Source organism: Crassostrea angulata, chromosome 1, assembly GCF_025612915.1.
Source record: "Crassostrea angulata isolate pt1a10 chromosome 1, ASM2561291v2, whole genome shotgun sequence".
Classification (NCBI taxonomy): domain Eukaryota; kingdom Metazoa; phylum Mollusca; class Bivalvia; order Ostreida; family Ostreidae; genus Magallana; species Magallana angulata.
Window position 1 is genome coordinate 26806257 of NC_069111.1, and position 12986 is coordinate 26819242.

General features: G+C 32.6%; 1 protein-coding gene across 1 annotated transcript; it reads left to right on the plus strand.

Moving 5' to 3' along the window:
* Positions 1 to 1498: 1498 nt before the first annotated feature.
* Positions 1499 to 10672, plus strand: LOC128158471 (uncharacterized). Its single transcript, XM_052821340.1, has 15 exons — positions 1499 to 1537; positions 2574 to 2620; positions 2817 to 2877; positions 3404 to 3571; positions 4191 to 4331; positions 4656 to 4823; positions 5113 to 5162; positions 5847 to 5901; positions 6194 to 6232; positions 6621 to 6917; positions 7397 to 7591; positions 7882 to 8029; positions 8758 to 8788; positions 9412 to 9504; positions 10574 to 10672. The coding sequence occupies exons 1-15, from the start codon at positions 1522 to 1524 to the stop codon at positions 10574 to 10576; spliced, it is 1512 nt and encodes a 503-aa protein (XP_052677300.1). The 5' UTR covers positions 1499 to 1521; the 3' UTR covers positions 10577 to 10672.
* The last annotated feature ends 2314 nt before the right edge of the window (positions 10673 to 12986 follow it).

Genomic DNA, 12986 nt, shown 5'->3' on the forward strand with positions numbered 1-12986 from the left:
AACCCTTGGCTTACGAAGATGAATGAAAAAAAAAACCTCAACAATTTAGATTTTTAATTCTAAAATTACAAGTTCTCAATCGTAAAGGAATAGAAAACACGAAAGTTACCAGGCAACGGAAATATGCGTTGGATTATGAATTTCGTCAAAGAAAAGTAGGATTTTACCGTGCGTGATTTACAGCGCTAGAGTTACTTCCCCATAGTGATTTGGCGGGAAAAAATCTATTTTTAGAAACTACATACCCTTACATATAAAACGAGTACATAGAATATATACCTTACCAGGCATCATTTTTTGGTCAATTGTACATCGGATACCTTAATTTACAAAGTCAGACGACACTTAACCAACGTGAACTTTGACGTTATAATAAGGGGAAATTACTCTAACTAAAGTTATTGTAAATCTGCTGAAATTCCTCTCAAAATCTTGAAAAGCTAAAGAAAGAGCTAGGACATTTCTTCAGATCATAGATATATATGTCTATGTTCAGATATAGGAAACAGTTGTAACTTGCACTCATTTGGATGAATGCTAACATTTATTTTATTCACTATAATTACGGTAATGTTAATTTCCAGGAATGTTCACATAGCATCGTTTTTAACAGGGGTTGGGTGGATGGATGGCAGCCTCATCCAAAATATCGTTGCAAGCAAAAAGGGGAAAAAATGATAATTCTCAAATTCATGAAAGAAAATTCTAATACTTCAGCTCTTTCGCAGTTCAATAGTTTTTTTATTTTCACTTCCATTTATTACATGCTCCCAATCCAAATGTTGGGGGGGTGGGGGGGGGAGGGGATTCCATTTTCTTTTTATAATAGCAAATTTTTTAAAGCGTAAATTAAAATTTTTTTTAGAATTATTATTTTTTTAAAAGTGGAGAGGGCAACTCCATGATAATTCGATTTTCTATGTGCAAATTGATTTTTTTTAAGGGGGGGGGGGGCTCTATGATAAGTCAATTTTTGTATGTAAGTTTAAGAAAAAATGTTTACTCCAAAAAAAGGGATGAATTGACGTACGTTACAATCACTTAAAAGAGGAAATAAAGTGCAATGGACATTTACATCAAAATATTTATTATCTCATTGTATCTGAGATTCAACTATTGTTCTACTTATAACAAATCTTATAAACTATGAATAATGTAAATTTACTGAAAAAATAGGTATGTTTTATTTTATTTTGCAATCGAATTTATTTACGTTGTTTTATTTTTCATGCTGCGCTCGCCCCAACGGTTGCACCGTAAAACATATTAGATAAAATGTGTTTTGACTTTCCTTCCCCCTTTTATATATGATAATGTAATCTTGTATATTGACAGTTCAATTTATGCTGCGCTCTCCCCAATGGTCGCACAGTAAAACAAATTATTTACGTCAGACACTTACATGTCCAAGACACATCAATTAAGTCCGTTTAGTACTCTCAGTACTTTGATTTTAAACAGCATTAAGGGTCGGACTCGAAAAGCAAAATATTTGAAATAGTACACAGCAGAAGTCAAAATATGAAGATTTTATTTTGTGAGTCAATGTTTTAAAGAATATATTAATGATATTGCAATAGACAGACTAGTAATACCGACACAGACCGGTATTACAACACTTAAGCCTTATAGAATAGCAGGGTTTTTTTTTCTATATAAAAAATGCATTCATCAGCGTTAAATATCTGCTGAAGTGTAGTTCCACGGACCTTGGAGCTACAGTTCCATCCATCCAAAAACCAAAACTGTATATTTATTGTTCATAAAAAGTTGAGCACGGTTTTGGACTTATGAAACTAATTAAGTATTCTGTTAAAATTTCTGCTAAACAATTTCTGAGATATTTTACTTTATACTCTGTCCCGAGTTTTTGCTTCCATCACTTTTCGCTTGATATTTCAATAATAATAAATACATTTGTGCTTAAACTACGTTCATCCACTAATATGAAAAATGTCCAGATAATTTGTCAATGAAGATATCTTGGATATTTTCCATTTCATTGATATCAACTGTACTTCTTTCACATGTATGTGTATTTTTATTGAAAATCATCAAAAAATGATGGAAGCAATAATTTGGAACAGATTATAGATGTCATTACTTTACTTGTCTCTAAATATCCTTTAGACACGTAAACACGTTTTATTCCCGTAAAAGCATACGGATGTCAGCAAAAACAATAGTAATGACTTAAGCACTTTATTGACCATTGAATTTGGTCGAGAATTCCATCTGTTGCATGGCAACATATAAACAACCCCTAAGATACAAAACAAATAACTAAAATCATGCAATACAAATGCAATATTTTATAATGGAAATGAATTTTTTCACCATGCAAATAAAATACTTTAAAATATAAATGGAAAATTTATTTAATTTAATAAATTTCCATTCATATTTAAATTTATGCAATTCAAATAGTAATTATACAAAACAAACGAGATAATATGAAATACAAATGAAATATTATACAATACAAAGTGAAACTTTTAATTATTAAATATTGTTGAAGATTATAACCATATTATCTAGATAAAATACTTATTTTTTTTTTTTCATATCTGTAGTTTTTCTGCTGATGTGGACATTTTATTTTGGTACAGATACAAAACGGGTAATTTGATTTTCTTTTTTAAATTCAATTTAGAAGCACAGTACATGTATTGTGACTTTGGGCTTATATTGCTTGGATGAACAATATGGACAAAGAGTTTCTTGTTTATAGACCAACTTTGCATGCAGATGCATCTTTGTTGAGGAAACACAAATGATTGGAATGAACATAGTATACTTGTACTTTTTTGTTCTAGACATTGCGAGAAGAATATGATAACAGACCTTTTGACAAGACAAACACAAAGAAATGGTCAGGTATACCTTTGCAAAGACAATTTCATATCCAGAAATTTATCTTTAAAATGCGAAATAGTTTATTTATCTTTGATGGTCATGTTTAATAAGTTGTAAAGGTCTTGTTTAATGAGTCATAACGGTATAGATTTTAAATTTTGCGGGAGATTATGAATTTCTCAATAAATTTAGTTAAAGTAAATATTTTTTACAATTCCTTTTAGGACAAAATGATCAAAATGAAATAATTTTGCCATGGTTCTAAATTTAATTTTGCAATTAGATATTTTCCTTTTTCGCAGCTAATGCTAACTTATAATAAGTGTTTTAGCGATTTACAAAATTGTTGCAAATGTACAAATTTTAAGACTACCCACTTTTTAAAATGGGCTACTGATGTGGCCGTTGAAAAATGTTAATTTTCAATAATAATTTTGATTTTCTAAATGGTGAGAAAACATGCAAAGTTTTTTCAAAGAAATTGTTTCAAGTCGTTTTTCTTTTTAATTTATAAACTATCTTTTGAGATTCAATAAAACCATTTCAGACAAAGGTGTAGTCAAAGCGATTGGGGAGGTGAGGCGTATTGGCAATTCCAAAATTGTGTCTGTAACGTGTCGTCTAGACCCCACCAAATTTGGGATGGTGAAATTTATCGTATGGTGGGTCATGTTGTGGCGACCCAAAACCGCTAAAACTTACGGTCTCATTGCAGGTAAGATATAAAAGATGAAAGTACGGACCGACAAATAAAGGTTTATTGTTAGTTCAGACAATACGGGGAATGATTCTTTCGTGTGTTGGCTACTTTAATTTTCGTCCACACAGAGAAACTACACCCTGAAATCTTCATTTACTTTATTAGGTATCTTAATTTTGATACACAGGAGAATTACACGCTTTACAATTAATTGTCAAGGAAGCTGCGTTTGAAAACAATTATTGATATCATGTTAACGTCCATCTGTACGCACGCACGCGACTTTTTTGTTTGTTTTTTTTTTTTCTCAGCTTATGTTTGGTTAAATATATCAATCTTTTAAGTGTCTGTGAATCGAATTAAGTGACCTTATTTATTGGATCATTAGACACAGATGCATATCATATAGTTTGTTAATCCAAATGTTTAAACCATATTGTATGGATAATCTAGCATGATATTGCCCATAGAGTTTTTCATCACAGAAAAAAACCCAATGATTATGTTCAAAACAAATGCTTATGAGAAATACAATGGACGTTAGAAACTATTGAAAATGATAAGAAATGATCGAAATATTTATGTTTAACAAGCATTCTCTGAAAAAAGTGATGGTAAACTTTCTACACTTCAGCTTCAGACTTGAACGATATGCCTGTCATGGGTAGAAATAACCTAAGATGGGAGAAAAGGAACAATCTTGTGACCAATCTGAAACCTCATTTAGTATGTGCTGTCGAAAACATGAACTCGGAGATATACATGAAACGAAACAGTTGGTATTATTGGTCATTTAGAGAACTCCAAAGTATGCAGGGCACATTGTATATTATATACATGTATGAAAATACATGTATATAAAAATTTAGTTACCATATGGTTAAATAGAATAACATAATTAATGTGAATTTTCTGTGTGGTTTATTAGAAGTTACGATACTTGCTAATTACATGTACATGTACAAACTATCTCATATTGTTGCATGGAAATGCTGTTACTGTGAGAGTAGTAGACAAAGTATTTTTTGTTAGCATACAAATGGTTCTGATAGATTGTTCTACTTATCCAACTTTCTATTGGTTTTTTTCCTGACAAAAGACAGGGATGATTACCTGCGCATGTACTTTATCATGGACAAGTGCGACCCCCCGGGGGTGTTCCGCTGTGAGGTGTTGATCAGGACGCATAACAATCCACGCACAGAAGTGCCTATTCGTAGAGAATTCGATGCCGAAACGACTAAGGAAGGAAAAGTGGAATCAACGTGTATGCCAAGCAGTATTTCTATCACATTTTATGATTATTGCTTTAGATTTTAAGTAGCAAGGAAAATTCATTGCATATTGCATTGAAACTGTAAAGTTTGCAATGAATCGAGAATTACCCTAAAACTAAATGAGTTGATTTTCAATGCCTACATATATGTAAATGTATTTAGACAAGAAATAGAGTAAAGAGAGCTGTTGAAACTGTTGTATCGACAAAATATTTTAAATATCACACAAAATTTCATAGAATTTTAGCAAACTTTGTTCTCATCTTATTAACTTTGTAGGTGAAAAGAATCAATTTAAGGACCTCGCTCGAAACTTCATGGAGATCTATGTACGTAGTAAACTCAAAGTTGAAATTTGTAAATTCAAAGTTAAAAGAATACTAGTAGTTAAATATATAATCGTATGTCTTCATTCGCTTATGATGAGCGAAATATCAATTTAATACGAATTCTTATTTCTCAAAAAGTTACACCCTTAAAGTAAAACCATCTTGTATTATACTTAGGTCATTTTTGTTTGCATGACAATAGTAAAGTTACATCCAAAAGTGCTAAATGTTCATAAATTAAACAAAGTTACTATCCTATACATCAGATCTAGTGACAAATTACATAATTTGGTATTCTATATATCATTACCGGTACATATGCATCCAATGTGATTATTTCTTCCTAGTTTTGAAGAGATTTGATTATGTAGATACAACTTCAAACGAAACCGAATCACAAATCTATTTGTATTCTGAAATAAAGTTTTCCAACACTTATGATATATGCGTTAGAAGAAATTCACATACAGACAAAATTGTGGGGTTTTTTTTGCAATGATTGCTACGAAATGAGCCACCAAAGATTAAGTAACTAATGTTTCTTATACCTGTAAATAACGAAATGCGACCCCTTGGACTGATACAAATATTACTTACAACATAATGTTGTTATGTAAGATTTTATTTAAAAAATGCGTTTTATATTACTTGAACAATAATCACTTTCTCTTAACTCTTTTTCAGGACTCCCTACCCGGGTATTACATGGATTCAATGGAACATGCTTTTCTCATGTCAGGTATAATAATACATGTACATACGATAATATCAACCCAGAAATAGCAAACTGGCCTTTCCCTGTATCTGGTACTGATATGAAGAGAATATATACATATGCGTTGGAACGTTGGGGGTTGTCAAGATTTTTGATAAGTCTACCCCCCTCCCCCCACCACTTTCAATTTGATTCCGACGCCATTGATTTGTATCTGTTTGCATCAAAGTAAATAAATGGCGGTTTGTATGTTTGCAATGCAAATAAAAATGTGTTATGTTGAGCAAAGAATATTGGCCTTGTTTTGTCTTTTCAGATGAGGAAAAGGGAGACCCGAAGAAGTGGCGAAGAGAGGGTAGGCTGTAGCGATGTGAAAAGTCACTTCATCATGGATGATGTCTTGATAGGGAGATAATTTAATAATATACTCCAAAAACATTTATTCTTTTAAGTGTATTTCTTGAAAGAAATGTCTTTATTTACATAAAAGTACTAAATTAATTTAATGTAATTTCAGTTATATAATAAAAAAAAAAAATGATGATACAAATTGATATATACACTCAAAACAACAACAGCTTCCCTCCCCAAAAAACTTAAAACAAAAAAAAAATAACAAAAACAAAACAAAACACAGAACCAAAAAAAGAAAAAAACAACAACAAAAAACTCAATCAACTGTGGATGTCGATGTATCAACAAACTTCATACTATACTGAGATTTTGAAATTATTTTTTTCCAGGTGGATACACAAGAATGCACGCTAACTTCATCGAGGATAAAGAAAAGAACATGAAATATATGGAGTTAACATGTAAAGTTAATATCAGGAAAATAAAAAAAACTGTCAACTCTGTTGAAGCATTTTACATTTTTTACCAGCCCGACGAAGAGTGGCCCAATGCACGGATACTGCTCGCCGGACTGGTGGGAAGTATGGGAATGTGGGCGGATCCCTACGGAGTCCGGATGTTTCCGGAGCTGCGCATGTTGCTGGATAAACACAAAGGCATGGCCTGGAGGGGGAATTCAGGCAATGGTAAGCAATGAAGTCAAAAAGTATGCAATCCAAATCTGGTCAATCAGAAACACTGTTGGGAGGCAACAACACAAGTCTAAGTGAATACAGCTACTCTTGAATATGCGTTTTGCGAGGTACTCTTTCTGAATGTTAATTGCCTGCTTTTTATGGTAAATTCATTGAGTCTAAGCAATATAAATTAAATAAAAATAAGATGGCCATCATGCTATGCGATCCCTCAAAGAGTCCGAGACCTGTCTCTTGTGCGCATGCGTCTTTGATATCACATTTTGTTAAAGGTTTCCTCAAAATGTAAATTCCTTTTGCATTACCTATAAAATCAACTATATTTGAATGCCTGTTAAGGTACAAATCTGGGTAATGTGTAATTGTGCAGAATACCAAAGGTATAATGCTTTTTTTCATTGTTAAAACTGAATATCTATTCAAAAAAAAATTCTGGGTATCAACGATACGTTCTTTATACATTTTTTAAGGAAAAAAGGCAACATTTACAATAGTTGTACCATTGACGTTATGCCAAACTCTAAAGGGAGCATTCCAGTGTCAGGCGGCGGTGGAAGCCCCGAATTTGTCTAAAAAGAAAATAACGATGGTCAGAGGATGGCTTAAATTAGGAGACACCCCATTTTCAACTGGCAGCAAGAAATGCAGACTAGAGAAACTTGAAGGCAAATCAGTTTTATGTCGTAACTTCTTTCCTTATTTTTATCGTTCATTTCATTTAATATGTTATCTACACTCCTGTATAATGCAAGAAGTATAGATTAAAAAAAATGCAATATAAAATCAATATGATTTACTTTGTATGAGTAGCTATTGTTTAAGTAACCACTGCACACATGTATGTTTAACTTTCCAAGCAATGTATATTGTATACATTGTTTTGTTAGGTACTAAACATAAGTATATGTGAGGTTTCTTGAAGTTAATTTACAATATATTTTCAATGACGGTTCAGGTAACCGTACCAGAACAAGTTGGGGCCGTGCCGTCATACGGTTAGTGAACAAGAAAGAGATGGAGGGGTTCTTCGGGGATCGAGTCATCGTTGGGGGCATTTGTGGCATCATTGTGTTGGGGGTGGCAGGATGTGTGGGTTACAAGCTGTGAGCAATTATTGAATGATTTCAAAAATGATGTCATTAAAATTCCATATTAAAAATATACTGCATGCTTTTTTTAATTTCATTTATCAAAGCCTATACTGATACTATACTCTGTCCCGAGTTTTTGCTTCCACCACTTTTTGCTTGATATTTCAATGATAGTAAATACCTTTGTGCTCAAACTACGTTCACCCACTAATATAAAAAAATGTCCAGATTATCTGTTTTGAAACGCCCCCTCTACCGCTTCAGGTTTTAATACACATCCCGAAATTGAAAGTCTACGGAGATTTTGCATTGCAACAGCCATTAATAAGCCCGGATGATAGCGTTAAAAATTGCGCGATGTATTCCGAGTGTATTCCGAATGGAGAAAAGATGTAAACATTCCCCATTATAAGTCTCCGTAAGGAATCTGTTTTCGTTCCTGTGAATTTTTCTGAGTGGAAAGGGATAATTGTTCAATGAAGATATCTTGGATATATTCCCTTTTAACGATTTCAACTGTACTTCTTTCACAGTTATGTGTAATTTTATTAAAAATCATCAAAAAGCGATGGAAGCAATAACTTGGGACAGACTATAGTAATGCTTTCTACCGCAAAATATCTCTGTTGAATCACGCGCGTGTAGTAGTCTATGAGGAAAGCTCTGCTATTTCTACGATATGTACGTTTAGTTTGATTCAATAAATTTGAAAAAAAACTTATTTCTTTTTCCAAATGAAGGTGTCGTAAGAAGACTCAATGTTCCGAGAAGGTAATAACAGAACTCATGTATATAAATGGAAATTAATACCTGTAAATGTATACAGAATAACCATATTGTAATTTCATCTTTTTTATGATTGACTGGAACTAAAGTTATTGACCGATTGTATTATGCCCCCCGCTCCGAAGGAGAAGGGGGTATACTGTTTTACCCATGTGTGTCTGTCTGTCTGTTCGTAACAAAAATGTCTGTCGAATTTTTCTAAGCAACTATTGCAGATACTTTAAATTAAAACACACTATTTGTTTAAGCATACTATATCGTGGGATATATTTTTGACCAATCGGACGTCAACTTCCTGTTGAATGACGACTTTGTTTATTTTATGCCTATATTTTTAAACAAATTTTTGTCAAAGATTTCTTAGCAACTATTTATCGCAGATGCTTGAAATTTTAACACATTATTTGTTTAGGCATGCAATATTGTGGGATATATTTTTGTACCAATCACAAGCCAACTTCCAGTGAAATGTCGACTTTGCTTATTTTGTAATATCACATCAGAACTGGGGTATCACTAGGGAGCATTGGGTCACAGCTATCTTGTTCATTACAAATAGCCTTTTGAGCATTATCATCATGTAATGATTTATTTTCATTATTTCCAAGGCAAAAAGAGGGGGCGGACAAGGAGTAATACCACCTGCTGCCAAAGGGCCAGGAATGGGGCGGGGACGGGGACGGGAATGGGGTAGAGGAAAGGTCTGTTTATTATCAACCTTTATCTATAAGCCTTTATTGGTATTATACTAGTAATCCATATGTTAGCTTTGGTTTTACCTATCTTGTACACGAGCCTCGGTCGAGATTATTGTCGGATTGATATTTGAAACGGTTTCTGTAGACCTTTACCTTATTGGGGCGCAGCTTTTTTTTAATAATTTGTGTTAAAAAAGTTTGGTCCAATTTTCGGTTGCGCGTTGCAATTTAAATTGGGATATTCATGTGTCTAGTCCCTTAAGTTGCATAAAGATCCTTCCAATCAATTATTGCTAATAGGTCTTAATTTTGTATCTTTACATGGTGAGAAATCCTAAATTATCAAACTGGTGTATTTGATTTGATTTTATATCCCAGTTCTGATCATCATCATTGGAAAACTTTTTGTTGATGCGCTTAAATGTTGAATGCACGTTGTGTTCTCTAAAGAATCTAAAGAATCGATGGACTTTTTTTAAAATGTCGAAAGTATATAAATTCTGATAACTAGAACAAATACAAACACACTAGTTTGATGAATTAAAGGTTGTCATGGTGTGAAATGTATGTTAAATGGAAAGGTAAAAGTAATAAGGATAACCAAATGATAAAAGTACATATAATAAGGATAAGCAAGGGGCAAAATTAAAATGTGAAAACATAGTTAGTTCTATATTAAAAATGACAAACGAGTGAAGTTTGGGCTGAATTTCAAGACACCTATAATGAAGGACCATTCTGAGATTGGGGGAGAGCGTTTTTCAAATAAAACCCTAAATATAAGCAAAGTACATTGCCACGAATGAGAACTGAGGGATATTAAACTAAACACATGTGCGTGTATCTACATTTGGCGAGATAAAAAGAATGCAATTGATAAAATAATAGGACATGTTAGATGTTATAATGATAACCATTTTCATAAGAATATATACAGAGGATACTCTCCGTTGTAGATTAGTAACTTAAGTAAATGTCAACAAAAATTTTAAAGGAAAGCAAAACAAATTGAAAAAGAACCAATATGTGTATGCATGTATCTCTGATAAATTGACCATTTTCTTTATTGCAGTGATAAAACAACTTACGTGATATCTTGTCTTTCAAAGTCAAGGCCATTTCAAAGACAACTCATGTTCGTCTTCATTTAATTGATTGTTTAATGACTGTATACACCGACATTTTAAAAGTAAACTAGCCTTCAGTTTGAATGTAAAGAATTGAAAATAAATGAACACAACTCTATGATGTTAGATATTGTTGATTTTTGTTAATGGTTAATTTTACTGGTTTTCAAGAACTTTTCGTCCCATAATTATGAGAGTACAATTACTGATATGACAAAGACATTTTATTGGTTATTCATAACCCTCTTGACCAAGAACATAATAATTATGTAACATTGCTGTATATATCATGCCAATACATACAGGCACACAACAAACCTCACAGATCACAGACCTCATGCTCAAACGACCTCTGATCATTCAGTTCTTTTTTATAAGCATTTTTTTAAAAAACGTTTTGATATGGCTTATTTGATCATCGTCGATAAATAATAATCTTATTCAATCAAAGCTTTTAAATTTTAAAAGAAGTCTTCATTACGGTTCGATCATTCTCTATTGATTAATAAAGGAGGTCAAGAGCTTGTTAGTTGCCGTTTTTTGAGAGACTGTAGGCATTCTAGATACATTTCGTTTGTCAAAAATGGACAAAACTCCGAGATTTGTTACTTTTATCCTTCATATTTCAAAACATGATGTTTAAAATGTGATATTTCATTGTGTCTACCAAAAATTTAAGCCCTGGTACACCCTATGAAACAAAGATATTGTTATGAAGTATCATTAAAAGAATTTATCGCGATATATCTTGAATTTCATAAACCTGTAGGCATCTTTCATTTACTAGATCTTGACCTTAATATATGTATTGTTTAAAATATATATCGTATATTATATGTTATTCAATAAGTAAACTGATTTAAATTTTTGACCATGAAGTACAAGTTTTTGAATTTATTGCATTTTTTCACAATTTACCGTCATGACGTCAGGCATATCTAAGGTTTAAAAGTTGCATTCTCCGAAACAGTGCAGACAGTGGGACTAGCAATATCATGATATTTCACAAAAAAGATTAACCGATGCATGTGTAAGATGTTAGCATTTACATTCACAATTGACGAAAATGTTATATGGCATGTAATAACAACAGCGAGCAAGAGTTTTCAAGTAAAAGGGACGTTCACCATGCAGTGCACGTGTGTAATCCTGATTTAAAAATAGATCAGCATTCCACCATATTTGAACGGTGAAAAAGGGGGAGCGGGTCATCGCAACAAGTTGTAAAATATTTGTCTATTACGGTACAATGTAAGTAATAATTGGTGTTGGATTCTCATTATTACAAGAGAGTCATCAGTTTGGATTAAAACAAATATATATTTATACAGCTGGATTGTTTACTTGAGAAACTAAATCGCCAAAGCGGAGTGTGACCCGATTTTCGTTTAGTTGGGCGATTTCATTAATCTAGAAACGGGATCATAACTCGCGTGTGTACATTACTGCATTTAACAATTACTAATCAAGTGTGTTTCTTAATTCGATAGATTTCTTCCAAAACATCCTACCCAAAGTATAATATACATGTATGTAGCTGTTACAAAACAAATGTCAAAAAATTCATCTGACCCCCTCCCCATGGATCTCTGCCAATGGATGAGTTCATTCGTTGCGTTAAAGGTAATAGCAGGATGTCGCATTCATAGTTTTTGCGCGCCGATTAGTTGACGAGTCAGTTGGGATCATGCGAATACACCATGTGTTTACATCACAGGCACGTAGCATCGGGGGTTGGGGTAAGGGAGGCTGCTTCCCCCTCCCAACTTTTTTTGGCAGCTGGCACTTTTCTTAACTTTATAGGCTAAATGGAAATATCATGGATTCCCATCCCCCCCCCTTCCACTTTTGTAGGAGCATGGAATAAATGAAACTGAAAATAAGGAATTCTAATTGAATTGAACTGACAGTTAGGGTTTTTTTCATGAATTTGAGAATTCACACTATTTTAATTGCTTGTCAAGATGATTTTGATGAAGCTGCCCACACACATTCAAATACAATACGTATTTGTATACCCTTTCATATTTCATATGGTTGGAAATTTTTAAAAATGCCTTTCATTTGATTTTGCATCTTAATATACAAATACGATTTTTAAAAAAACGACTATTAACTCTCCAGGTTTCAAGCTTACATGCACTTATATGATATGTGTACATTCCTAAAAATTGAATTAATAAAATAAATGAATTTCAAGTGATATATATGTACTGCAGTACATGTTTTAGATGGAAGAAAAGACTGACATTTCGTCTTAAATTTACAAATTTTTGATCAGCAGCGAAAATTAAAATTCATTTCTGATAAGATAGCCTAATTGATACATGCATGCTTTCATTGAATAATTTTGTTTAG